Below are 27,870 nucleotides of genomic sequence, written 5' to 3' on the forward strand. Positions count from 1 at the left end.
GCTGACGGGCGGAGGGCGGCCAAGCCGGGGTCCGCGGGGGCCGGAGCGGAGCCTCCGCGACTAAGCCCCCCAGCCGCCCTCGAGGCGTGCGCCCGGCCGCCGAGACCCGGGTCATGGTGCGATCTGCGCCGCGCCGCCGCCGCCGCCGCCGCCGCTGAGCTCGCGGGCCGCACCGGGCTCGGACGTGGAAGCGGAAAGATGTTTTCCGCGCTCAAGAAGCTGGTGGGATCGGAGCAGGCTCCCGGCCGCGACAAGAACATCCCCGCCGGGCTGCAGTCCATGAACCAGGCGCTGCAGAGGCGCTTCGCGAAAGGGGTGCAGTACAACAGTGAGTGCGGCCGGGTGCGGGGGTTCTTGCCGGGGGGACCTGGGAAGTGGGGTCCGAGGGCCGGGCCGGGCGACTGGGCAGAAAGCGGGTCGCGCCTGGCCCGGGAGGCTTTGGCGGCCCTGTGGCGCCTCGGGGGCGTCGCCGCTGGCGGGGAGATTGTGGCAGATCCTGTCTGTGTTGAGGATGGGCTGAGCCCTTACCTGTGCCGAGCGCGGTGCGAGTGCCCTGGGGGCGTTCACCTGGGGTCGGGAGGTGAGGCCGGGCCAGAGACCCCAGGGCCGCAGGGTGGGCGTCTCGGCCCGAGGCGCTCCTCTCTGACCAGAGGGTCATTCCCGAGGACTGCTGGCACCATAGGAGATCTGTGCGTTTAGTTCGCACGGTATAAAATTCGTCCAGGCGGTTCCTGGTGCGTTCTGCGATGCCCTGATTGGCCCAGGTGACCTCGTCTAAGAGGGATTCTTACATAACGCAGGGAAAGCTCTGTGGTCTGTGACACTTTCATGAATTATGTGGTAACCTGCCACAGGAGCGGTGAAAACCAGCTGGCTCTGGTAGTTTGAGCTGTGGGGTTTTTCTTTGTAGACTTGGTATTCAGTTTGAAGACGGAATATCAGGTACGCCACACATTCTTGTCCCCATTTCTTTTTAAGAAGCATTTGTAACAGATATATTTAGAAAAGCTCCAGAAGGCACTGAGACTCTTACTTGTTCTTGTGGGAGACTTTTCTTCCCCTGTGGGAGGGAGGAGTTATTGACAGATGGCCTGGGAGCCCTAGGACGTTTCCAGTCCTCTCTTATAAATTATGTAAATTGTATAGCTCCTAGACGCTGACCATCCTCTTGACCTCTCTTAAGTTTTTCCATCTTGCTGGCTTTTTCTTAGCAGTGTTGAAAGGCTTTTTATGTTATTTTCTGCTTTTAAATTCTCTCTCCAGTGTTTCCATATGTTGCCACCAGATTTTGGACTTTCCTCCTTTGCTACTTTGAGGGGAGCCTTCCAGTCTCTATGATGTAGTATTTCGGTGATAACGTACGATATTAAGAAACTGATTGGGAAGACTTCTGTGCAGGTATAAAAGAGAGGTCGTTTTAGGTGTATTTTACTCAGAATTTCCTATGTATTTCTTCCACATTCACAGAAGAGAATGGTAAGTCAAAATACTCATGTACACAAATCTTTAGTAGTTACATTTGGATTCTTTGTTTAATTTTATTACTTACAGTATCATTTTAAACTTAACCCTAGTGCTTTGGAAATTAGGCCTGGAAACAACTGTTCACCTTCTGAAAAGCACTCCATGATGGGCACACCGCCTAGTCCTTCCTTGGGGGGCAGAAGTAAGAAGGGCAATGGATTTGTCTAGAGAAGAAAACCCAAACTTAGGTGGTTGTGGGACAGGTTATGGTCACCCTAGGACTAAATGAAAGGCAGTGAGATTGAGAGAAATTGAGATTTGCACCTAAATTACATTTTAGAGAGATGTTGTCCTTATAGTTGAAGAGTATACAATTTTGAAACTTTTTGATTTCCTTCGTTAGTCGGTAGTATAGAACATTTCTAGTATTTGTTTTCCAAAATATCTTACTTAGAGGAACAAAACTGCAATATGATGATTATAGATTCAGGATTTTAATAGCTAAGTGTTGATGCTTTTCAAGTATATGAGTTATGTCTTATAGAACGTAGTCCTCTTGGGGCAAAGAGGTCATTTTCTTTTAAATTGGCTGTGATAATGAGAAATGACTCATGTCACACACACACAGAGTCCCAGCATTCACATCAAATTTAGAATCAAAACTTAAAATCAGGGCCAGCCCTGTGGCCTAGTGGTTAAGTTCCGTGCATTCTGCTTCGGTGGCCCGGTCATGGACCTAGGCCATTTGTCAGCCGTGCTGTGGTGGCTACACACAGAGAGGAAGATTGGCATAGATGTTAGCTCAGGGCTAGTCTTCCTCAAACAAAAAGAAGAAGAGTAGCAACAGATTTTAGCTCAGGGCAAATCTTTCTCAGCAAGAAAAACCAAAACAAAAAACCCTCTCTAAAATCAAGACCTGAATGAGATATTGGACCATATTCCTAGTTTGGAAGTCATTTTCATGTAAAGTGGGAGAAGGAATGTTACCTGAGTTGGTCTACCCTTTCTACTGCAGTTGGACATACCTTATCAGCTGTATTTGGTGGACAAGTTTTAACGGGCAGCTTCCTGAGTGAGAAAACACCAGTCTTGCGGACATGGTCAGACTGCCCTTGCTCAGGACTGCATCCCTTTCCAAGAAAGCCTCCAGATGTTGGGACAGCCAGAGTCCTGGCCAATTGGGTCTCAGTGCTAGAATTTAAAACTGAACACTTCCTCACCAAGAAGCCTTTTGAAAGGTAGATTTCAGGGTAAGAGAGCTTTTCCTTTAGGAAATTAACAGCTGTATTTAGCAAATTATTTGACCTGCCCAGTAGGGCCAATTTACAAATTCCCAAGCCTTTGCTGTCTGTGATATGCCACGGTTTCCTTCTCTAGCATTCCTTTATTTAGGAAATATTTATTGAGTGTTGGTGAAGAAACAGACCACCGTCTCTGCCTTGTGGAGCTGATGTTCAAGCAGGGCGTGGAAGCAGACAGTATGCAATAAACACATGAAGAAGTAGCCTAGAGCCTGCCTGGAGGGGAGGGTCACAGAAAACAGAGGCGGGTGGGGGTCGGGGTGGGGCTGGGACTGTAAGCAGAGGGTCGGAGCCGCTGGTGGAGAAGCTGGTAGAGAAGTGGATGCAGAGCCACTGGTAGGAAGGATGCGCTGGGAAAGGCGCAGAAGGTCCTCTGGGCCGAGGGGGTCGGGCAGAGCCACTCAGGAAGTGTGCAGGAGATGCCAGCGGAGGGATGTCGGGGAGAAGCACTGGAGGCCAAGCCCCAAAGGGGAGGGAGACATGGAGGGACTTTGAATGAGAAACCTTCGAGCTCTGCAGGGCCGTGAGCAGAAGAACAGCTGTTGGGTGGGGAGCAGGGCCATGTGGCAGTTTGTCACCTCGTCCTCGTCGGATGACGGTGGCACAGTGAAAGGGCAACACTAGGGTCTAAACCCATCCCCTACAGGAGTGATTGCATCCTTTCCATCTGAGATAAGCCTTACGCTTTTTTTGGGGGGGGTGGTATGAAAATTCAGGAAAATGCTTCCCTATTTTGCAATAAACGTGTGGGAACATGAGTGAATGAAGACTGAATCGGGGTAAAAGAGGTCCACGGGCCCTGCGGTGGAGCCACACACCTTCTGCTCTGTGTCTTCACTTAGACAGACTAGAAATAGAGGGTTAACAATCGCCTAGTAAAGGGCTTCTACCACTTCTTGGGTGAGTCTCAATTAAAGGTTTTCCAGGTGAATCACTTATTCAGTTTATTTGAACCAACGTTAAGGTCCTGGGATTGCTTTGACTTTTTTAACTTAAAAGTAGAGACTAATTACTTTTTTTAACAAATGTAACCAGATCGTATTATTTCTGACATTATAGGGTTTCTTGTTTTTTCTTTTTTTCTTTTCTTTTTTTTTTGAGGAAGATTGGCCCTGAGCTAACATCCAGTGCCAATCTTCTTCTTTTTGCTTGAGGAAGATTGTCGCTGAGCTGACATCTATGCCAGTCTTCCTCTGTTTTATGTGGGATGCTGCCCCAGCATGGCTTGACGAGTGGTGTTAGGTCCATGCCTGGGATCCAAACCCATGAACCCCGGGTCGCTGAAGGAGAGCAAAGAGAGTGGTTAAGTGAACTTAACCACTACACCACTGGGCTGGCCCTTCTGCTTGACTTTTAAAATGAGTAATTTCAAATTTTAAAAAGATTTCAGTTGAAGAGAGAAAGTAAGACTTTTCATTCTAAAAATCTGAAGGAGAACAGAAAACAAACACGTTAAAATTGGTAAAGATATAAAAGAAGGAAACAGCTGTAAGACTATATTGAGACTCTAAGAACAAACAGGTTGTGCTTGAAAAAGAGGCAAAGAGAATCTCTGGAAATGAAAAACATGGTCATTAAAGTAAGAAAGCCAGCAGACGGTGAAGTGGCATGTAACTCTGCTGAGGAGAGAACTGGTGCTTGGACGGGAGGCGCGGCAGAAGTAGGGCAGATCCCAGCACACGCCTGAGCTGAGTCTCAGGCTGAAAGAGCAGCGAGAGCGCAGACGAGGCTGTCCCAGGACTCATGGGACACACGGAACTCCAAGAAGTCCAAGTGCAGTTTTAAAAACATCCACAGCCAGACACAAAATTGGAAATTTGCAGAACATCAAAATCAAAAGAAAAATCACAGAAGCGGCCAGAGCTAAAAGACTACCTTTAGAGAAACATCCAGCAAGCTGTTAACAAAGCTTACAGTAACATTAGTGGCCTGAGGGGAAACCCTTGTCAGCCTAGAAGTCTGTACCCAGTGGAGCAGTTCTTCAGGAGTGAGCATGATTGAACTCACTTTCAGTCCAAGATGGACCGTTTACTGTGCAGAGATCCTTGCTGACATAAATACTGAAGCGTACACTCCAGACAGATGGAAATGGAGCTCTGGAGATGGGAGTCAGGTTCAGAAGGCAGAGGGAAGCACAGAAATGGGTGAATAGGAGGTGAAATCTCAATAAGCATCGGTTCTGTTAATCACTGATGATGATTAATATGGGAAAAATAGAAGGAGAAACTAAAATAATGGAAACCAACACATAACCTAGTCTGGAGCTGATCAGAGTTAAGGCTTTTGAAAGTCCTTGTATTATTTGAGAAGAAGGTGCATTTATTAATTTTAGACTCTATTACAGCAAATGTGTATGTTAAAAATTTAAGAGTTACCACACAAAGAATAGAAATAGATGGCAAATCTTCCAAATAAATACCAGGCAAAGAGAGGAATAAAAAGCCTTGCCCTGCATAGCAGAAGGCAGCAGACGAGGAGGGAGGGCACCGCGCAGGAACTCAGAGTTCTCACGCGCGGGGTGGAGATGGCTGCCTGTGTCAGCAGTCCCAGTAAATGTCACTGAGCAGACTTGCCAGGTAGAGCATCTGAGACTTGGGTTTTTCCTTTTGTTTGGCTATGTAGTGGGTAAGACACATCCAAAACTTGATGGCATAGAAAGGTTTAAAGCAAGCATTTGGAAGCAAAGCATTAGGTAAATGTTAAGCACAAGAAAGCCGCTCCCACCCTGGTCCTGTCTGCTGGAGCTGTGGGAACGTCAGATAAGACACGCTCAGAACTGGGCTGTGGAGGTGGAGGAAGGGGTACTGCAGACGTAACAGAAGCACGTCATCTGCACTGAGCCCTCTCAAACCAAGGAACGTTCATACACAGTGACGGTCTCAGCAGACACCTGAGACTATGTGTCATAAAGACCACATTCTGTGGCCACAATGAGTAAAATTGGATATTAATAACAAAAAAAGTGACAGTTTTTCTTTTTTGGAAACTTTTAACACATCTAAATAATTTGTGGGTCAAAGAAGAAATCATATGGAAATTAGAAAGTGTTTATAATTCATGGGTAATGAGCTCCCCACATGCTTGTAATGGTCATTGACCTAGGTATATAGTTTGAAAATCTAGGAAGAGGCCAACAGGATAAACCCCAAAAAAGTAGAAGCAAGAAAGTGACCAAGAAAAAAGCAGAAACAAGTGATTTTTTTAAAAGAATCAGTTGCAACAGAACTTATAGGGGGTGTGTGTGCGTGACTAATAAAGTAGACGAACCCTCAGGAAGGTTAATAAAGAAAACGACAAAACAGATATCGTGAATGGCAGAGTACACAACTGTAACCACACCGTTTTACAACATGAAATATTTGGAATAAATTGGTGTCAGTAAATTGAAAACTTAGAATGGAGAGTGTCCTAGAGCATGAGCTTCTAAACCTGGTTCAGTGAGAGATACAGAATCTGCCGAGGCCCTAACAGCCCTTCCGAGAGCCGAGGCATCAGACTGATGCACAGGGCGCAGCAGGTGGGAGAGCAGCCGGCTCACTTCCTGAGCTTGGTAAACCTTGGTATCAGGACACAGGAGAACAGCACAGAAAGGAGAGTGACAGTCCATCTCATCTGTGAGCACAGATGTAAAGACCTAATAAAAGATTAGGAAGTGGTGTCTAGGAAATTATTAAAATATTAACAGTAACAAATTGTTACATTGGGACCAAGTAGGATTACTCCAGGAAGGCAAGGATTGTTTAACAGAGAGTATATATTACGGGATTTACAAGCAGATTAAAGGAGAAAAAATTATAATCTCAATAGTTGCAAGAAAAAGATATGATAAAATCAATACCAATTCATGATTTACAAAAAACCAAAAACCTCCACTTCTTAGCAAACTAAGAACAGAAGAGAACTACTTTTACCTATTCAAGAGTATCTGCCAAAACCTATATCCATATGTCGTGATGAAACATAAGATTCCTTTTAAAATCTGGACCAGAGGAGGACTCCCCACTTTTACTGAGCTTTTCACCGGTGTATGGAATTCTGTCCAGCACAAGAAAAGGAAATAAGAAGGGGGGGGGGGGGGGGGGGGGGCGCAGGTCTAAACCCTTCTTTAGGGATAAAATTAACGTAAAGTCAGAAATATGAGTTTCTCTGTCAAGATGCTTTTATGCATAAAAAACTGAACACTAGACTAAAAAATGGCTTTTACCGTAGCACCCAACTTGTCTCTCGGGCAGCGTGATAAAGTTGATAACCTGAACAGCCCTGCCCTTAAAAACAACTTTAAAAGTTTGAGCAACATTTAGAAAAGCGTTAATGCATCACTCAGTTCTTGAACTTGGATGAAAGATACAGAGCTGTTCTTTTCACTTTTCTCAAAACCAAAGAAAGTGGATACTGGGAGAGAAGCCGGTGCTGAAGCTGCCCTCCCCCTGAGGAGGGTGTTCGTGGTGGTCTGGGGTGGGGCAGGAGGGAAAACCTAGAAGTCATTCAAGGAGGGGCAGCTAACAGAAGATCCCTGCACACAGTGGGTCTCCCTGAGTGTTGGTAAGCCCAAGGTCACCTCTGAGTGTGTGTGCCTCTAAATCATCTGTGTGGTCCAGAAAATCTCAAGTGGAAAATTTACTTAAGGTGTTCCCAGGTTAGTAGTGTTCCAGGCAACTGGCAAAAATCACAGACACTGATGAATGCAGCTGCAACCCATTCCCCAAAGCGGTCTTGGATAAAGTTCCAAGGAGCAATGAGCTGCCAGCCAAAACCCAGAAAACACAAAGGAACAAAGCTGCAGGCGTGGAGCCGGCAGGTGCAACAGCTGTCAGAGCCTGGCCTCCAGAGATGTCAGGTCACAGGATATCTGTCAGTGTGGGTGATGTGTTACAGAAATAAAAGAGGTTTGAAAATATGTCAATAGGACTCTAAAGGCTTTAGAAAAAGACCAAGTAGATTTGAAAAAGATTTGACCTGCCTCCCAGAAGCTAAGAACAGGTCAGGCTGCAGCATGGGGTGAGGGCCACCTGAAAAGCGGCGTGCGGAGAGAGGGCCTGCTCTCAGGAAGCCCCAGGCACCGGAGCCCTGAATTGCCCTCCTTCCCTCAACCTGGCTGATGGCCTCCTGGGGCCATTCGGGGCCAGCCCCCTGAGGGTTAGGCTGCGGACGCTTCTCTGTCCGCCTCGTCGTGGTCTCGTCCGGTCCAGTGAAGGAGGGAGAGAGACAAAGCCCCCTCCCATCCTGTACGCTTCCTGCAGGGCGGCGTGGGCTCATGTCACAGGCCCAGCACCTCCCCTACGTCTGTGTTTATGGCACGAGCTGTCTTGACTTTTCTCTTAAGTCCATATTTGGCTTCTGGCTGGAATCAGAGGTAGACTGCCCTCGACCTTGAGAGGGATGGTCCTTGTGTTCTATTTGGTGACACGATAGAGGGTGGAAGAGTCGTGTCTCTGAGATCTGACTGGAGATGTTTAAAGTTTGAGAACAACTCATGTGTCCTGATGACTAAAATTGGGACTCTGAGGGAACATGGAACAGGGTGAGGAAATTGACTTGGTGACTAAGTTTCGTGGAAGAAGAAGCGAGTGTCTCTGAGAATAGAGAGGCCTTGAACTAGGAGGAGGTGAGCAGTGCGAGGAGAGAGAAGCCTGATGGGCCAGGCCTCAGCCCTCTCTGCAGCTCCCTTGGTGGCCTCCCGGGCCCCTGGTGTGAAGCACGATGTACTGTCCACACGGCCTTCGAGGCCGCTCAGGGAGCTCCAGCCTGATGTGCTCTCCATGTCTTCCTGAGGGCACCTCAGACTTCTCCTGCAGCCTGCCCATCTCGCTAAAGGGTGCTGCTCTCCATGCGTTTTCTTGGGCCAGAACCTCAGAGTCGTTCTCAACACCATCTCTCCTCCCAAAGTCTAGTCCACCAACAAAGGCTGTCAGCTACATCCCATCCTCGCCCCTGCTCCACTGACTCTGCATGGCACTCCTGACTGCTCTCCTTCTTGAGCTTTCCAAAACAAACCAGGTCATGGCACTCATGCTCAGAGGCAGCAGGAGGTCCGCACTCCTGTGTCATGCTGCAGGATCTGGCTCGTGCGTACTCTCTGCCCCTGCTCTGTCCTCCACGTCCACGTGCTGGGCTGCCTTTGGGCCTGTTCACAGCTGCACACTCCCGCCGGGCACAGACAGGGTGCTCTGGAAATACTTGTTGAGCGAACAAAATAGAACACAGGCTTTCTGCTGTAACCCCGCATGTGTGGTCTTGAAAAGCCTAGCGCTCTGTGGAATTGTGCGCTAAAAACAGCAGGGCTGCAGAAAAGTAGGTTAAGAGCAAACCATCAAGATCTCGCGAGCTGTGGCAGGAGAGCACCCACCATCCCCACCCCTCCAGGCCTACGGCCATGTCAGGCCGCCCCCACAGCCTGACCCTGACCCTGACCACCACGGGTCACAGGGGCATCCGGCTCTAGGGGAGACCACTTTCCTGCAAATACAAAGTCTGACACCGCATCACTCCATCGGCCCAGCGGGAGATGCCTCCAGGGTCCTCCTCTGAGGAACGGGAGAAGGAGAACAAAGGGCCCGGGCTGCCCTGGTGCACTGAACATGCACCATCGGCTCTCCTCTCTGCAGGCTGCGCAGGTAGCCTTGTCCTCCTTGGGGGTCTCCCAGCCCACCTATCCTGGCCTACTCCAGCCCCCAACTCCTCCCTGCTCACCAGCAATGCAGGCCATGGTCTGTGCGGAAGAAGACGACGTGGCACGAGGACTACATCGGCAAAGTTAAAGTTCGATTTGTTTACCTGATCTGTCCTTTCTCCCCCAGTGAAGATAGTGATCCGAGGAGACAGGAACACTGGCAAGACTGCGCTGTGGCACCGTCTACAGGGCAAGAAGTTTGTGGAGGAGTACATCCCCACGCAGGAGATCCAGGTCACCAGCATCCACTGGAACTACAAAAGTGAGGGCCGAGTTGGGGGTGCTGGGCGAGGGCCTTCCCTGGTGTCTGAGCACAGGTGCACTGCCCTCACAGAGTGGGTTTTCATCCTATTGCCCTCCCTGGGTCCAGTTCCCTGGAGATGCCTTCCCTAGCCGTGTTGTCCTGGGAACAGTGCCCACATGTGGGAGCCCCTGGTGAACTCAGAGGGGCTATCGTTGGGGCACTCATTAAAGCTGCTTCTGGGTCATCCTGAAATCCCTTCTCCCAGGGGAGACTTGTCCAGAGAAGCAGAGAAAGTGGTGTGGGGGCTCTGCCTGGAGAGCTGGGTCAAAGGAGTGAATCTCAATGCTAGAGACATTGAAGAGGCAAAAGCTCCCATTTTAACACTCGAGAGTGACATCTGGGGGACCCAGACCGCCAAGGATGGCTGCTGCTTCTGTGCTGTGGCCGGCACGCTGGGCCCCACGTTCACTCCCCTAGCAGAAAGGATCCCTCTGTCCCTCTGAGCCCCACCTGCTCACTTCAGAGTTTGTAAAGTCCCTAACACCTCTGGGAGATGGTTTGTTGCGAGATCACTTGATGGGTGGAACACACCCCGAGGCCTCTCTATAGCAAGGAACAGTGGGCACTCTCACTCCTGGGGAAGCGAGGGCAAGGCAGTCCTGTGGGGAGCCGAGGAGCTCCTTTGCATGGTCAGGAATCATGAAAGCAAAAGACCTTCCAGCCATCGTAAACACGCCTTCTCATTGGAAAGCATCAGGGGCCAGCAGCCCCAGGGGAGGACTGCTGCCAAGGAGACGAGAGGGCCACTGAGACACATGCCCTTCCTTTTGAAGGGGACAGAGCCCAGGAAGACGACCAGCAGTTCCAGGAACCCTGGGGGAGGGCTGTGCCAGCCGCCTGCAGGGGCCTGTCCCGGGCCAGCTCCTGCTAGGTCTTGCACCCCAAAGGCTTTTGGTAGAAGTGTGACGTGGGACCGATGGACTGGAGAGTTCAATCCTCCACTGCTGACCACCCTGCTTCCCTTGAAGTGAAGTTGAGGCCAGTCCCTGGGTAAAGAGTAGGGTCGGGAGGACAGTCAGTCACATTCAGATCCGCTCCAACACACCCGCTCCTCAGGTGGACGGACTGCGAAGACCTGGTGACCTGGTGCGGCTCATGCCTGGGTGCTGAGCATAGACCCCTCCTGGCTGCCTTGGCCTGACCAGGGATGAGCCACCCCAGGGACCCCTTCAGCAAATGGGGAGCATGTCAGCTGAGGGCGTGCCGAGATCATTCACTGCAACTTGAGCAAAAGCCCAAAGCAGAAACATGAGCCCAAGCGCCCCAGGTCACAGCACACGCAAAGGCTCTGTTGGGAGCTGGGCACCCTTGGGGAGGGCACCAAGGGAGGGCCCAGCGTCTTCTGACAGGGGACCCATACTTGAAGAATGGGACAAACAGTGACACCTGGGAGGTCCCTAGAAGCCTGTCTTTGTGAAACCAGAAATTCACACTGGGTACTAATTGTAGTATTTTTCCCCCTATTTTAGCCACTGATGATATTGTGAAAGTTGAAGTCTGGGATGTAGTTGACAAAGGTAAGTTGTATTTTTTATTACAAGTACTTTTCTCCTTAGTGTGTTTACTCATTCTGTAAAGAGAAAAGCTTTTCTTTCTTCCTCTCCTTGCGCCCACCTCATGTGCATGTCCTCATCGTGTGTCTCATGGCATCTCAGCCCTCAAATCTCTGGTCTGATTTCGCATATGTGACCAGGGACTGTCAGAGGTCTGGTGGGTGCTGACTGTTACCTTTAGCCTCTGGGTCCTGGGACAGTGCCCTTCTCATCTGTGGTGGACAGGACAGAACGCACAGCAATGACCCATCAGGGCACCTCAGTTTGTGCTGTTTAAACGTGTTTCACCCACTGGAACTGAATACCTGGCAGTGGGGGGCAGACACCGGCCTGCAGAGGTGGGTGGGCTCCAAACCCAGAGGCCCATTCTGGGAGCCCTCCTGCAGTGCTGCTGGTATGGCGCCCCAGTTCTTGGTACCCCCATGCCCAGAGCTGAGGACCAGCTCCTTGCCTTCTGAAGCAGCTGTTCCCTTGGGCTGCTCCTGCCCATTCTTGCTGCTGCCTCATGGCACACTGCAGCTGCGGGGTCCCTGTGCTCTCACAGGGAAGCACCTCACCACACAGACCCCAGAAGCCTCCAGGCCGTGCCCCGTGTGCCATGTCCATCAACATGTCATCTTGAATTTCCTCCTCACACTCAGGTGGCAGGTCCCCCCTCTGTGATGCTCAGGGGGAACACCTATTCCGCCCTGGCGCTGGCACCCCACATGCTGCCGAGCACGGTCTGACTGCGCAGACATGCACATGGTCTCCAGGGACAAAGGAGCCTGTGTCTTGTACAAGCTCCTGGTTCCTGGTGCAGAGCACACATGCTGGTCTCCCCTTCATGGTGTTCTTTGGGGGCAGGTTTGGGTTCTGAGGATCTCTTCAGCTGCATAGGACGAATGAGGCAGCCCTGCACCCAGAGAGCTAGCAGGAGCACTGAGGGGGAACTGCTGCCCGCCAGGATGCCTTCAACCCCGTCGGGCCTGGAAGGGCCTTATGCTTCTAAACCGTGCCTACAGCATATCTGTGCAAGTGACTTGGGAGCGTTAGGAAGCCAGCCTGGTCATGGTCCAGATGTGAGGGGAAGCAGTCACTGGGGCTGCCCTCCAAGCCCTGGAATTGGAGTGGGGTCTATATTTGGGGTCATAGCCCTGTCTGGGCAGCATGTCGTGTCCTCAGTGACGGGAACCACCCCGGGGTGCAGAGCAGACACTGCCCCGTCCCAGGAACCTCCGAGTGTAAGGCATGAGCCAGCGCTGCACCCTGCTTGTGGTGACGGGTTGGGGCGGGGCTCCCCAGGCTGGGCTGCTCATGGAGCACCCTTGTGGCTTGGAGAGGAGGTGTGGACTGCACAGCAGGAGAGAGGCCCGGGTTCCTATGTAGGCCAGCCGGGCACAGGACTCTGCGTGAGTGCTCAGCATCCTCACGGCTCCACATGGCCGGGTTCCTCTCGGGTGAAAACCTTTTTGAGTGGGAAGGAAAGGTTCCTTCTCTCTAGCACCCTAACCTGTCACCTGTTGAACAGGGTCCCAGCACCGTCTGCCACAGCAGAGGGCATCAAACTGAGAGAGACGGCGGCAGCTGAGGCCAGGCCCCTGGTGGGGAATGGCTGAGTTGGCAAGGAGGCAAAGCCCAGTGAGTCGCTGGCCAGGGCTCAGCAAAAGGGAGGGCACTTGGGGAGCAGCCTCGGGGGCTCGATGTCCTCCAGGCTCTCCTGCATCTTTAGCCTCCCTGGTTCCATCAGCCCCTGAACTCCTCCAGGGGCACTGGCCCCTCATACACCCGGCAGCAGGAGCTCACGGAGACTTGGTTGTGCTGGAGGCACGTCCCAGGCTCTGGCTGCACACAGGGTTCTGGGGAGCTCGAGGAGTGGGCACACCCATCAGCAGGGGCTACGCAGGGCGCCCATCCCTTCAGCAGTGCCAGCGCTCAGGAAGGCGCAGTGTGGCCGGCTCCTGTTGAACTGGGACCACCTGCAGTGCCTGTGCTTGTGGGTGAGGGGCCGACTCTAGAGACGGGGCCAGGAGTGCCAAGTGGCTCAGGAAGCAGCCGTGGAAAGAGGCAGGGGCTAGTTTTCCATAAACAGACTCAGTCTATTCTGGGAGGTTTGTTTGTTCGTTTTTCCCAGAGCTCTGCCCTGAGATGGGGGACCCTGGGAACTCCCAGAGTGGTAAGCCATCCTTCTCCCAGTTCGGACATCTCAGAGTAAAAGGGAGGGTGATGGCCTAAGAGCTGTTTATCGCTCAGGGGCCACCAGAGCCAGCTGACTTCAGTAGGCCTTCCTGGGGCCTGAGCCCGGCTCGTCCATCCCCAGCACTGGCTCAGGGAGCCTCCATGGCCTTGAAGGCAGCCCCTCAGAGGCTAGCCTTGCTGCAGTCCAGGCCTATGCCAGCTGGCCACACTTTCTCAGGGCTGGAATCTTGTCAGCCCAGAAGTCAGGGCCTCATTTGAACCAGAACCTGTGCAGGGACATCAGGGAGGTCTCACCATGCAGCCCAAGGAACCGTGCTGGGCCTGCCGGCGCCTTCAAGTCCAGGCCCAGCTGTTGGCTGCCTGTTTGGGCCTTTCTCCCAGCTGGGTCAGGGCAGCTAGAGCTGCTGAACAGGCCTCACTGGGGTCCCTGCCACATCCTGCTGCCAGTGGGTGGGGGCACAGCTCTGGTGTGCTCTGGTGCTGGCCGGGTGAGGGCACAGCTCTCAGGGCCTCCAGCTCAGTCGAGTATGGCGTCCACTCGAGCTGGAGGTGTAGGAGACAGTGGGACACAGGGTGGGGTACTCCTTGCTAGGGCCATCCTTGAGCCCAGCATCATCTCATAATTTTTATCTGTCTTTCAATAAGGAAAATGCAAAAAGCGAGGTGATGGCTTGAAGATGGAGAATGACCCCCAGGAGGTGAGCTGCGTTCGTCCCTGCATGGCCACGATTCTGGGAGGTTTAATGAGCAGGCGCCCACTTTTCAGGCCCCACTGCCTGCCCATCCTGGGCCCTCCTGAGGACTCCAGTTGTGCAGGTAGACATGGTCACCCCTGGTGTTCCAGCTACTCGTGGGACCCCTGTGCTGGTCACATTTTGGGGTGACTGGGCTTGACTGCTGACTGCCACACGTGAGTGACGCCTGCCAGACCAATGCTGAGTTGAGTGATCTGAGAGGTATTTAGGTGAACTGGCTGAATTTTGTATCCCCATCACAGAGGCTTCGCCCTTGAAAGCCCAAGACACGCTGTGAAGCTGTAGCCGTGATGCGCAGAGCATGAGAAGCTCCAGATGGGCTCTCGCTGCAGCCCCCTCCCCACAGGGAGGCAGCGGCCACCGCCCTGGACACAGGAAGGCCAGGGCAAACCAGTGCTCCTCCCATTCTGGGGAAACTTTCTCATTGTTTCCGAGGGCCGGGCTCTCAGTCCTCCTGTCCATAGGCAGCCTCGGACAGTGGGCTGTCTATGGACAGGAAGATTAAGGGCATGTCTAGCCCAGTTTGTGTCCTCTGGAAGGTTGTCTGCAGATGTTTTCCTCGGTTCTGGAGTGCATGTCTTGCCCTGGGGCGCTGGCTGCTTCAGCACTCTCATCCTTCTAGAGGGAGTCCTGAAAGGGCGTGCTGCTGACAGCTAGTGGAGAAGACCCCAGATGGAAGGCACAGTTAATGGGACCCCAGAGCTTGAAACATTTACTGCCAGACCCTTTGAGGCGAAGCTTCCCAGCCCCCACACTAGATAATCTTGTGTTTATATATATTTTTCCAAAATGAAAAAAGCTGTTATCTTTTCAGACTGTGAAAGTCCTGTTCAGCCTTTCTCAGGAGACTGTGGATTCACACCTCTGGGATCTGCCAGAGTACCATCTCTTACACCCAGTTCCTTCCTCTCCCTAGGCGGAGTCCGAGATGGCTCTGGATGCCGAGTTCCTGGACGTGTACAAGAACTGTAATGGGGTGGTCATGATGTTCGACATCACCAAGCAGTGGTAAGAGAGCACTGTCCATCATGGCTCCCAGCACCACCCACCCCAACCAAGGGCCAGCCATGGGCAGCACGCACACTGGCAGTTGAGCCACACAGAAGCCCTGGCCTGGATGTCTCTGATTGTCTCTGTGTGTGACGTGGGGCCGGGTCGGGGGGTGCTTGCATTTGGAGAGTGGGCCGGGCTTGGTCAGGGCAGCAGGTGAGGCGTGCGCCTTCCACAGCGCACAGCCCTTCCTGAAAGCACATCGAAAATCAGGCGGAATCCAGTGACCACTTGTGCTGGCGGCTCTCAGGAGCCCCCGCATTCTTTGACTGCTAGGAGGACACCAGCTAAGATGTCACCACAAAGGCTCCTGAGCAGATGGGCAGAGGGGAAGTCCAGGCAAGTTGGGGTGGGGAGCCTCTCCACAGGGTCATGTGGGGCTCATGATGACACGACACGTGTGAACTGGCATCTGTGAGGAGCTTGTGACCCCCGGCCCCCTAGGAAAGCAGGTGTTCCTTCAAGCACCTGCGGCGCAGGCAGCTAGCCCCTCCGTGGGGAACCGGGGGTCGGGAACAGCTGAGAGTCCCCGACAGCAGCCGGGGCAGCCTTGCAGGCTGGCCTTTCTCGGGACACAGCCCCAGGCCTGCTCTGTGGATGCCTGTCTGCGTGCCACCAAAAATGGAAGTCTCCAGAAATGCCAAAGGAGGACCTGACAAGAGCTTGTTTCAGAAACGGCCTGTGGGGTGTACGCTTTGCTTTCTAAGTTAGATGATGATGATTGCACGCCATCCATGTTCATTGTAGGAAAGCCAGGAAACGCAGAGAAACTTGATGCCATCATCAGAGACAGCCATGGCTGTCGCTGGGTGGAGTCCAGCCAGCTTTTCTATGCACACACACATTCTTTTTATGTATGGTACTGGGATCTTCCTATGCACACCTGTGTCGACACTGCTTTATTTAAGGATATATTAATACTGCGCCACAGTTGGACACCTAGGTCTTCCACGGGTTCACCCATCGGGGCACCCATCAGTGAGTCAGGACCCTGGGACCAGCCTTCCTGGCCCGTAGGGACCAGCACCTCAGTGCCTGCCATCTGGACTGAGTGCTTGCACGCGCTTGAGAAGCCCCCGGGGGTGGCAGGCAGTGCGCTGGAAACGTACGGAGCAGGCTGGCGGAGCACACAAGTCTCAGACACACACCAGGGGAAGCAGCAGCCACGCTCTCAGGCGCACGCCAGAGAAGTGGGTGCTCTGCTCTATGAGCGGCAGTGGTCCATTTAGCTGGGTGGCTTTACCTGGAATCTGGCGTGGCCACTGGTAATGGCCACTTGTCTCTGGGTGGCTGTCAGCATCACTAAAGCACTTCGTAGCCTTTGCCAGACGAGCAGTGACCTAAAGGCCAGGAAGGGCCCTACAGGAGAGCTGTCAGCAGCTGAACTGGGCCCTGGGTGCCCGCGAGGCTTGCCTGGGCTGCGTGTGAAGAATGGCGGGAAGCCCGGAGCAAACAGGAGCCAGCACGCAGGCCCAGGGACATGGTGGGAGATGCACGTCTGTGTGGCCGTGAGACCCCTATGCGAGTGTCTGATGAGCAGGTGGTGCTGGGCTGGGGGATCCCGGCGCGGTTAGCCAGCAGGGGCCAGGGCTGCTTCTTGGAGCCGAGAGACCCTGAACAGCAGTGTGCTCAGTTCGGGCAGTGCCTGGGTGGCGGCGCAGACACTGTTTGGAGCCACACTGTACCAAAGAGCTGGACAGAGCATGCCCGCCTCAACAGCACTTTCACCAGGCCTGGGGCCAGGGCAGCTCACGTCAGTGGACAGTGCAGCTGTGGGCTGATGAGATGCAGGAGACACCCAAACAGGAGGGCAGAGCCCCCCTGGGCCCTTTGTTAGCAGTTTAAAGCATGTGTGTAAATAAAAGAGTGTCAGGCTGTAAACATGGTGCGTGCTGTATTTTTCACTAATTTGTGTTAGCTTTCTCTGGATAAGAGAAGTTTGTCACACTCATGTTATTCCTGGCATGCCATTTGGAAGACGTGTGGGCAGCCCTGTAGAGCTGAACGCCCGTCAGCCCTCCAAGAGGTGTGGGCCTTGTGCCAGGAGACAGAGCGAGACCCCCACGCCCACTGAGGAGCAAAGCCCTGAGGCAGCAAAAGGGACAGCTTGGTGAGCCCCATGGGCCACAGCTTGCGCCCCACAGAATGGGCACAAAGACAAGTCAAGAAAGGGTACATGTGGGACGGGAACCTGGGCAAACCCGAAGGAATGTCAGGGCGGTGGGTGCCGACCCAGGGAGGGCCTCCTGACTCTCCTTGTGCGTGCGTGTACCGGGGCAGGGCCTCACAGCTGACACTGAGGCAGGTCTCTCTCGCCTGTGCCTCCCAAGGACCTTCAGCTACATTCTCCGGGAGCTTCCCAAAGTGCCGACCCACGTGCCTGTGTGCGTGCTGGGGAACTACCGAGACATGGGCGAGCACCGCGTCATCTTGCCCGACGATGTGCGTGACTTCATCGACAGCCTGGACAGGTGGGCGCCCGCTGAGGCCCAGGGCACGGGGAGACTTCCTCAGCGGGGCGCCAGGCCCTTGCGCATTAGCCCCCCACAGCCCTGACTACCTGGGGCTCGCTCCTGCCCTCACCGTGGCCCCCCCCCGCCCCAGCCAGCCTGAGGCCTGGTCCCCACCCAGTTGCACAGCTCCTCGTCCTGGAGTGCTCAGACCGCCCCTCTGGCTTCCCTGCTGTCATGGCCCCAGGTCTGGCCCGTCCACCCATACCGTGTGGATGAGCAGGACCTGCAGGCAAATGGAAGGCTGGGGAGACCTGGGCAGAGGTCCCAGCGTGGGAGTGAGCTCTGGGATGGAGATGGGCCTGGCTGGAGATGGAAGGGAGGGCCTTTCAGCCCAGGCTGTGGGCAGTGAGAGTGAGTGGTGGGGGGCAGGACTGCTCTGTAAGAGGGGACTGGGACTGAGGACCACAGTGGGCCGCGGGTTTCCTGGCACCAAGCAGGCCCAGGCGGGGCCGCCTCCCTCCCACTCTGAGGCCAGGGGCCATGCTGGATGTTGGTGCCGTGAGGCCCCTGCCTTGGGGTTGTGGCGGGGCACAAGCCCTGTGGAAGCGTTGCCTGTGGGCACTCAGCTAAGCAGAGCCCACTGAAGCTTAGGTCTAGGCCCTGAAACCATGGGGGCATCTGGCCCTTGTCCTCCCCCAGGGGTGGTCACCTGTAGAAAGTGAGTCAGAGCCCTGCCATTGACCCAGGTGAGGTCCTTGGCCCACCACGGTCTCTCTGGAGTCTGTTCTTTTGCAAACAGGCCCCCAGGCTCCTCCTACTTCCGCTATGCTGAGTCCTCCATGAAGAACAGCTTTGGCCTGAAGTACCTTCATAAGTTCTTCAATATTCCATTTCTGCAGCTTCAGGTGAGCCATGCCCTGCGGGGGGCACTAGGCTTGTTTCTCTCTCCCGGTGCTGTTTGGGTGCAGGGGTGGGGCCACCCTCCTGAGCCCTGAGGGGGCAGTTGGGTGGTTTACTTGGAGCATGGTCTCCAGTTACGACTTGGTGTGCTGGTGCTGGTGCTGGTGTCCCCGGGATGGCCTGCCCTGTGCCCTCCCCTCTGCTGGGCTGGCCTGGGCCCCCGGCCTTTCTACAACCACCAGACATAGCTACAGGAGAACGTGGGCATCCTTGAGACATCCGTCTCCAGCCGAGCACTGGAGGCCTGGGCCAGTGGGTGCGCTGACCCCTCCGCTTAGCCTCTGCCTTGATCCCTGCCATGCACCTCATTGGCCCTTGTGCGGTCCCTTCTCCACCGCAATGTGCATGCCATTCCGAGCACCCCAGGTCAGGACTGCAGTGCCCACGCCACGCCCCAGCCCCTCTCATCCCCCCTGGTGGCTGGGCCGGCCACCCTCACTGTGGACCTGGTCCCTCTGGCCAACGGTTTCAGGGATGGCCCCCAATGCCCTGCCCCCCTCCCGCTGTGCAGGCTGCCACCTGGTTTGCAGCCCTCTGGGCCCAGGTGCCATACCTGCTCATCTTTTTTTTTATAAGTTTTTTATTTTGGAGTGATTTTAGATTGACAGGAAGGTTGCAGAGCTAGGGCAGAGGGTTCTGTGCTTTTGTCAAAACCATGGAACCGGCCATGGTCCCTTCACTAAACCAGGTTTTGTCCACTTCCCATCCATCTTTCTCTGTCCCAGGCCCTGGCCGGGCCCCACTCCACACGGGGCAGTCACTCTTCTGAGGCCACTCTGGGCTGTGACCATTTCTCAGATAAGCCTGGTTTGGGGTCTGTCTGATGCTAGACAGGGTTATGGGCTTTTGAGCAGAAGACACAGAGGTGACTGCCCTTCTCACCACATGGTGGTGCAGGGCACGTGACATCCATGCAACTTGTCACCAGGATGTTGACACATGGCCCCTCTGTAGCCACAGTGGCTTCCGTTCTTTCTCCAAAAGGACATGGAACTTGCCTGGGAGAGCGACAGTCTCTCCTTTCCTCTTGCCTTTTTCTCCTTTTGAAATAAATGAGGACCCTGCAGGCTAGGGTGGTTGGTGTTGCGTTTAGTCGGAAGGAAAGCTGGTGTGTCCACTTCTCAGAGGGTGCTGGCTCTCACTGTTCGCGTGCGTTCTTTCCCTGGGACCCCAGGAGTCGCTTGACGCCACTCTTACAGCTCCTTTTAACTTGTTATCCAAGTATAACGTGCGCACAAACCCCAAGGAAAACATGCCAGCATGGGCTCGGGGACGGCACCCAAACTGCATGTTCCCTGTATCCAGGCAGTCAGCACTGCGTGTTGCTGATGAAATGGCAGGATGTTCTGCAGCTGGAACTTGTAACTGATCTCTGACCCCAGAGGTGGCATGTGCCCACACTCGGAGTGGTGAAGGTGTAGCGGGAAGATTGTGTTCTAATAAGCATTGCGGCGTCTTAAATCTCAGGGGCACCTTGCATGGACGGTACACTGTCTTTTGGGGTGTTTGCTCCCGTGACTGACGTGTCCTCAGAGCCACACCGGACAGCTTAGCGTCATGCTGGCACCTGCGCGAGGTCACGTGGGCTTCCGGGACTCTCGGCAGCCGCGCTCTGCCCTGCCCCGCCTCGTGCTCAGCTGCCGCTTAAGTCATCAAGGGCTGGCGAGTGGGGACGTGAGGCTGCAGGGGGGCTCGCTGCGGGGACAGTTCCTGCTCAAGTCCCTGCTTCCTTTCTGCAGAGAGAGACGCTGCTGCGGCAGCTGGAGACAAACCAGCTGGACATTGACGCCACGCTGGAGGAGCTGTCAGTGCAGCAGGAGACCGAGGATCAGAACTACGACATGTACGTCGGGCCGCCCTTGGGTCAGGGCCTGTGCTCAGTGAGACAGCAGCGGGGAGTCCCACCCCGCCCAGGGGCATCTGCTCCAAAAACCCGAGTCCTTTCAGCTTCGAACATGGCGGAGCACTCAGCACTCAGGACGGAGTGCAGGCGAAAAGGTCCGGGTCTGGCCACTGTCTTGAGAGTGGCAGCCCGGCCAGGCCCTGTGGGCAGGGCTGAGGGTGGCCCTTGCCAGACAGTCAGGCCTGCAGCCTTCTTTCTTCCCTGTAGCAGGCTTCTTCATCATGAATGTGCAGTAATGAAATATTTAGAGTAAGACAAGCACTTGTCTAGAACAAGTAGATTAAGTCAGAAGTGGAGCCACGGGGAGCAAGCAGACACCTGGCTCCTCCAGATGCTCCCTGAGGAAGGGAGGTCAGACACCCCAAGGCCCTGCCACCCCACTGCCCACCAAGCACGTTGGGGCTGAGCCTTCTTTTTTTTTTGAGGAAGATTAGCCCTGGGCTAACTGCTGCCAATCCTCCTCTTTTTGCTGAAGAAGACTGGCCCTGAGCTAACATCCATGCCCATCTTCCTCTACATTATATATGGGACGCCTACCACAGAATGGTGTGCCAAGCGGTGCCATGTCCACACCCAGGATCTGAACCGGCGAACCCTGGGTGCCTTAAGCAGAACGTGTGCACTTAACCGCTGCACCACCGGGCTGGCCCAAGGCCGGGCTTTCTTTAATGGGCCTAACAGGACCCATGGGTGGCTCCAAGCCCATGGGCATAACTGTGGGGCTTGCGGGTTCACCAGAGATGTTGTGCAGTCACCACACCCAGACAGCCGCCCAGCCGTGGGGGACGCAGCGCACAGGCCTGGTGCAGCTGTTGGCGCTGTCGCTGCCTGGTTCCACTTGCCTCTGTCCAGACCAGCCTCTCTTGCTGGCTGGCAGGAGTGTGGTGCTGGGTGCCACTGACCGGGCCCTGTGTCTCCCCGAGGCCCAGTGAGACCGGCCACCGTGATCTTTTCCAGCTGGGGCTGCCGTCCCTATTTTGAGCTGTTTCCCAGATTGACACCGATGTAGAGCAGAGTCTTCGGAGAGCTCCTTGACCTTGAGAGGGCTGCTGGTGAAGAGGCGCATGGGGCAGGAATGGAACCTTCTGGTCCTTGATCATAGAAGGACGGGGTTCAGAGTGGGGAATCTTTCCCGGCCGTGCCTGCGTGCTAAGCAGCATGTGAACTCCAGCAACACGGCCGAGTGGGTGGGAGGCGGCACATCCTCTCCCCCTTGGGGTCGCCGTCCACCTCCCACAGCTCTGGGGAGAGGCCCTGGCTCTTTCAAGGAACGCGTGGCCCTGGACTGCCCCTTAAAACAGCTGCTGCTTTGGCTCCCAGAGAGAGCACCTCAGCATCACGTCCTGGGGGAGGTGTGAGAAAGGCTGCTGCCTCACTGGTCCGCACAGCCCCCGGGTGCTGGCCCTGGCTTGGCCCAGCATCCCCCTCTGGCCCTAGAGGGACTTGCAGAAGGGCCTTTAGGTCTCCCCAGAGCCATGTCCGGCTGTTGGTTTGGAAAGGGCAGGAGTGAATGGCAGGAGTCATTCTGGGGGGACGCTCTTACTGCTCCAACTGCCAAGGCTGGCCGTGAGAAGGAGCCCTGCCCTGGGGCGCAGCTGCCGTCACTGTTGGACAGAGCAGGGTTGACCAGCTTCCACAGGGTTTCTCTGACTAAGCAGGGTGGCTTCTTCCTTTTGGACTGAGAGCTTGGCGGCTCAGCAGAGGTGTCCCCACAACCAGCCTTCAGGAGATGGGGGACTGGTCGAGGACTTGGGCCGGAAGCTGGATGCCACTCCCAGCCTGCACCAGAACCCAGCACCATGCCTGTCCCTTCTCACCCCATCCCTTGAAATCCCAAGAGAGTGGTGAGGGTGGCCAGCCCAGACACCCCTGTCCCAGTCCCCAGGACCCAGCCTATAAGCAGGGGCCAGCTCCTTGCTCCAGACCTTCTGTTTGGAAGCCCACCTCCAAAGATACAGGCTTAGGGGTCGCCATCCTACTCGGCCTGGGGACAGCAGGCCTTGTCTCAGACTCAGCCTTTTGTGCCAGCCGCCCTAGTTCAGGCCCTTCCCTGCCTGTCAGGCCCTCCTCCTCCCAGGCACCTCTTCTCACCGATGCTCTGCTTGGTGCCGGGGGCGTGAGGGCTGCTGAGCCTGAGGGTAGGGACACCACTGTCGTCACCACCAGCAAAGCAGAAACCTCAGAGGAAGGACTGGGGAAGGCGGGTTTCTCACGCCCTGCTCCTTGTCCCACCAGCTTTCTCGAGATGATGGAGGCACGCAGCCGTGGCCACGCGTCCCCCCTGGCAGCCAATGGGCAGAGCCCATCCTCAGGCTCCCAGTCTCCAGTGGTGCCTCCAAGCACTGTGTCAACAGGGAGCTCCAGCCCCAGCACGCCCCAGCCGGCCCCCCAGCCACCCCTCAATGCCCCATCGGCCTGCCCCTCACCCCCATCCCCGTTGGAGGCCCCACTGCCCCCCGCACCCCCAGTGGCCCCTGCCCCACCCCCAAGGCGCAGCATCATCTCCCGACTGTTTGGAACCTCCCCGGCTGCCGAGGCGGCCCCTTCACCCCCAGGTAGGCCGCAGGAGCAGCCCCTCAGGAGGTGGGTGTGGGTGGCCAAGTGGTGGAGCAGCGCTGTCTCCCTGGCCCTGTGAGCACTCGCAGACTGGGACAGGGTCACCCTTCTTTCCCCTGGGCCGGCAGCCCCACAACCCATCCATGTGCACCCTTGCTTGTGTCCCAGCCCTCTGGGCACAGCCAGGATGGACATAACCCAGGGTGGGCACTGAGCAAATGGGAATCAGTGTCTGCTATCCACAGAGCCGGCCACAGCTGCAGAGGCCCCCATAAAAGTCCAGAACGTGGAGGATTTTGTTCCTGAAGACAGCCTTGACCGCAGCTTCCTGGACGACACAGCCCCCACAAAGGACGAGAAGAAAGTTGGACCCAAGGTCGCCCAGGACAGCGACAGGTAAAGTCAGGGGCCTGCACCCTCGAGGGCACCACGTGCAGCAGCTGCCATTCCCAGCCTCAGCCCTTGGCTTCCTCCTGGCCCCCATCAGGTGTGGACTCTGCTGCCTTCCCTGGCACTGGGTGAGCAGAGGGGATGGGCACCCCACCAGCTCGGCAGCATCTCGGCTCTGAGAACAAAAGCAGGACTGTGGCAGGAGGAGCTGAGAAGGCTTGGGCTGGAGCTCTGAAGGCCAGGGTCAGACACGACCCCCCCAGGGCTGCCAGACCTCAGTGCTCTGTGAGCCCCACACCTGCAGAGAGGGAGCAGGGATCCTGGCCACAGTCCGACTCTGAAGCTCAGAGTGTTAGGCTAGTCCAGGACACACACAGCCTGAAGGCCCATTTCCATGGTGCCCGTGACTCACCTGTCAGAGCACCCTGTGGCGGGTGGGAGAGGAACCCTGGCGCCCACGAGTGGCTGCCAGCTTCTCTCCCCATGCGGTAGGGCCAGTCAGGGCCACACAAGAGAGAGAACTTCAGGCCTAGCTTCCTACCCCCTGCTCCCCTCCCCTCAGCATCAGTTCCTGGGCTTCAGGCCTGCCAGCCCCTCTCCCACACACGTATCGCCACTGTCATCGTGTCTCTCCAAAAATGCAAAACAGCAGGATGAACCCAGTGCTGTGCTCCTCCCCAAGTGCCCTGAGCATCGCTGAGCCCGTCACCACACGCAGGCCCCACAGCCTACCCCCAACCACCTCGCAGGAGGGCATCCACTTCCAATGGAAACAGCAGGCCCTGCTGTGACTTCCCACTGCACAGGTGGCATCTCTGTCCCTCTCCTTAGCCCCCAACTCGCGCCCACTCTCCAGCCAGCCTCTGCCACTGCCTCTGGTGAATACCAGTGAGCCCCCTCCACAGAGCGCCCTTCAAGCAGGTCCCCTCACTGTCTGTCCTCATGCAAATACAAGCACAAGGGCAGAGCAGCCCCACAGTCAGTGCTCAGGCCTCGCGCACGGGGACATCCAGGACATGTGGGTGCAGAGGTACCTGGGGCTCAGGATGGGCAGCTGGGCGCTCCATGCCCCCTCGTGAACTCTGACCACTCTGCATCTCCTTTGCAGCGATGGGGAGGCCCCAGGAAGGAACCCAATGGTGGCAGATTTCCAAGACGATGTGGACCTGGAAGACAAGCCACCCGGCCAGCCCTTGCTGCCCATGGGCCCCATCCCCAAGGAAAACATCACTCTTTCCAGTGAGGAGGAAGCAGAGGATGTGGCAGGGCACCCCAAGGCCACTGTCCTGGCTCCCCAGAAGTGCTCTGAGCCAGAGACCAAACAGTATGTGGGGGGATCCCTGGGAAGGGGCCCCAAGGAAAGGATGGGGTCCCCAGGGGGAGAGGCAGCCACAGGCCCCCTGACCTCCTCCTCCTCCCGAAGGTCCTCCACAAAGGCCTCAAGGCCACACAGGGGCACAGCTCCCAAGGCCACAGCGCCCTGCTGCCCAGGCAGCACCAAGCCTCCAGCTGAGGGCTCTCGAGGACACGAGGAGGGGAAGGATGAACAGGCAGCGTCATCAGACAGTGACCCCGAGGGGCCCATTGCCGCCCAGATGCTGTCCTTTGTCATGGACGATCCTGACTTTGAGAGCGACTCGGACACTCAGCGGAGAGTGGTGAGGACAGGACGCTTGGTGCCCACACTGCCTCAGAGCCCTGAGGACAAGTGGTGGGCAGGGAAGGGCAGGACAGAGATGAAAGTGTGAGATTGCCTGGGCAGCATCCTGGGGTGCTGCGGTCAGTCTGCATGAGCCTGGGGCCCAGGCCATCCTGGCTGCCCCAAGGTGGACTGTGTGTACAGGCCCAGGCCTGTTTGCCCATCCTGGTGACAGCAGAATGGAGGGGCCACAGCATCCCAGCAGCCACACTCAGGCCTGGTCCGGCCCTCCCTCTGGGTCGAGTGTGGGGGCCCCACAAGGGGGCTTGTCACCTGCCCGGAAATGCAGGAGCCCTCAGGGGGCTGCATGATGGAGGGAGGGAGCTAGGGAGGGGCCGGCAGCCTGACTTGCCCGCTCCTTTCCAGGAGGAGTTTCCAGTGCGAGAGGATCCCTCCGACGTGACAGATGAGGACACTGGCCCTGCCCAGCCGCCCCCACCTCCCAAGGCCCCCATCCCCTCCTTCAGACTGAAGAATGACTCGGATCTCTTTGGGTTGGGGCTGGAGGAGACGGGCCGCAAGGGGAACAGCAGTGAAGGTAGCAGGGCCCTGGGTGCTGGGTGCCTCAGGCCATGGTCCTCATCCAGGGCGGCCCAGCTGGAGGCACATTTCTGACCCCCTTCCCTGTCCCTTTGCACCTGACCCCCAGAGCACAGAAGCAAGGTCAGCAGCACAGGGCACTCTGAGTAGCAGGGCTGTCATGCAGGGCTGGGCCAGCTGGCTGTTGGATTCAAGCGAAGCCCCATCCCAGGTGCTCCTTGGCCCTGCTTGGGGTCCAGCTGTGTTCTTACAACATCCCAGACTCTCGGGGGTTCACGGGGCTGCAGGCCAGAGGGATGGGCAGCTGGGGGCATCTGATCCCATGGCCACAGGAGGGGTTTGGTGGCACGGGCAGCACTGCTGTGGGCTGGCTGAGAGCTGTCATGTACCTAAGTCTGACCCTCCACTGGTGGTCCTCTGTGCAAGAAGATGGCGTGTTCTTCAGGCCTGATGAGCGCTCGTGGCTCCGTGTGGCCCTGGCCAGCTCCACGAGTCTCTGGCACCGTCCCCACCCTCTACCCTGGGCTGCTTGAGCCCAGCTCTGCCCTAACCAGCAGAGTCACTTGGATGTGTCCTAGAAGGTTGTGGTCCCCAAAATGGAGAGGAAAAGACCTTCCCAGGTTTGTCCTGGGATTGAAGGGGGTTTGCCTCTCAGGTCGCCCCCAGGTCACCTTTGTAGCCCGGGGCTAGCTGGGCACCCAGCCCCAGGGCAGAGTCGGAGGGTCCCGGTGTGCGCTTCAGGAGGAGCTTCCACAGGGACCGACTGAGATGGAGCGTCTGCAGAAGCTCCTGCCACTGGCCCAGGCCCCTCCCCACACCGCTGCCAGGGAGCTGACGCCGCCTCTTATCCCTGCAGGAAAGGAGGGCAGGCCTCCCTCGAAGGAAAAAGAGAAGAAGAAGAAGAAGAAGAAAAGCAAAGAGGTAGGCGCCCGCCTTCCCCTCCCAGGAGCCGGCGGCAAGGGGTCCTGGGCTCTGCGCTCCTGGCGCCCACCTGACCCTGCTGCGCCCGCGCCCCCATCCAGGAGGAAGAAAAGGCGGCGAAGAAAAAGAGCAAGCACAAGAAGAGCAGAGACAGAGAGGAGGGCCGGGAGGAGCCGCGGCGGCGGCGGGGCACGGAGAGGACGGCGGTGGACGAGCTGGAGGCCTTCCTGGGGGGCGGGGTCCCGGGCGGCCACCTCCGCGGGGGCGGGGACTACGAGGAGCTCTAGGCCTGGCCGCCAATGACCGGGACGGGGCGGGGCGACACGCTCACCCCGGTTTTCAGGGGCCCCTGCAGGGAGGGGGCCGGCAGGCTAGGGCCGGCCCCGCGCTTCTCAGGGATGGGACTGAGGCCGAGGAGGCCCGCGAGGCTGTTTACAGGGCGGGGCGCGCCGGCTCCTGCCCTCCTCTGGCCGCCGCACGCGCTCTCCCAGGCCCACCGCATGCGAGTGGGCTCCGCTTCCTGCCGCGGCCCGGCCAGGGCTGCCCGCGGCCCGCCCGAGCCCCCGGACCCTCCGGGCCCCGGTGTGCAGACGCCCGGCAGCGCCGGCGCCTCTCCCAGGGGAGGCTCTCCCCAGGCTCGGTGTCCAGCTTTGCACCTGCTCCTGCGCTCTGCGCGCCGCCGCCCGGAGCCAGGAGGTCCTCAGACACTCATCTCCTTCCGTTGTCTTTCCACACTCCGCTCCGACATAAAGCTGTCCTGTTTTACCGGGCGTCTGTGTGTGCTGCTCTCGAGTTGGGACGTGTCCACTGGCCCCCTTTGCTTCGGTCGCCACAGGTTGGCGGGAGCTCCCTCCCTTTGGGCCAAAGGGCCCTTTTTCCCAGAGGGGCGGCTGCCCTTTGGAATAGGAGGCCTTTCAGCAGGCGAGGCCCCACGCGTGCCATGTGCTGCTGGCCAGGGTGGCCAGTATGGCCACCGACATGCGTGCCTGTCCCAGCCCACCTAGGCCAGGGCTGGGCAGCTGCACCCAGGAACAGCTGGGGTCCTCCAGCTCTCAGATGTCAGGCCCAGTCCTGTCTTAGCCACCTCCCTGCTCCCTCCAGGCACTAGCCTTCAGCCTTGCTCTCCAGCTGCCAGCACTCCCAGCCCACGCCCACTACCCACCACCCCGCCGT

The 27,870-nt window shown here is 56.5% G+C and overlaps 1 protein-coding gene across 3 annotated transcripts; it reads left to right on the top strand.

Moving 5' to 3' along the window:
* On the top strand, positions 1–27,467 carry RABL6 (RAB, member RAS oncogene family like 6). Of its 3 annotated transcripts, none has more exons than XM_046655877.1 (15): positions 2–328; positions 9,563–9,697; positions 11,209–11,256; positions 14,116–14,168; positions 15,142–15,233; positions 17,606–17,746; positions 18,528–18,633; positions 20,428–20,531; positions 22,827–23,146; positions 23,393–23,543; positions 24,646–24,861; positions 24,961–25,195; positions 25,603–25,774; positions 26,633–26,697; positions 26,799–27,467. In XM_046655877.1, exons 1-15 carry the CDS (start codon positions 199–201, stop codon positions 26,982–26,984), a joined length of 2,154 nt encoding a protein of 717 aa, XP_046511833.1. In that variant the 5' UTR covers positions 2–198; the 3' UTR covers positions 26,985–27,467. The 3 variants fall into 3 exon arrangements, with proteins under 3 accessions (XP_046511840.1, XP_046511833.1, XP_046511847.1); XM_046655891.1 differs by lacking the exon at positions 2–328 and adding an exon at positions 12,803–12,912 and having other exon boundaries at positions 9,650–9,697; XM_046655884.1 differs by lacking the exon at positions 9,563–9,697 and having other exon boundaries at positions 1–328.
* The last annotated feature ends 403 nt before the right edge of the window (positions 27,468–27,870 follow it).

This window comes from Equus quagga, chromosome 1 (assembly GCF_021613505.1).
Source record: "Equus quagga isolate Etosha38 chromosome 1, UCLA_HA_Equagga_1.0, whole genome shotgun sequence".
NCBI lineage: Eukaryota > Metazoa > Chordata > Mammalia > Perissodactyla > Equidae > Equus > Equus quagga.

What these genes read in the sequence shown, in the direction of transcription:
- RABL6 (XM_046655877.1), top strand. Translation starts at nt 199, where the DNA reads ATGTTTTCCGCGCTCAAGAAGCTGGTGGGATCGGAGCAGGCTCCCGGC. An exon ending in TTCGACATCACCAAGCAGTG is followed by an intron (nt 15,234 to 17,605) that starts GTAAGAGAGCAC and finishes GTGCCTCCCAAG; the next exon opens with GACCTTCAGCTACATTCTCC. An exon ending in TTCCATTTCTGCAGCTTCAG is followed by an intron (nt 18,634 to 20,427) that starts GTGAGCCATGCC and finishes TCCTTTCTGCAG; the next exon opens with AGAGAGACGCTGCTGCGGCA.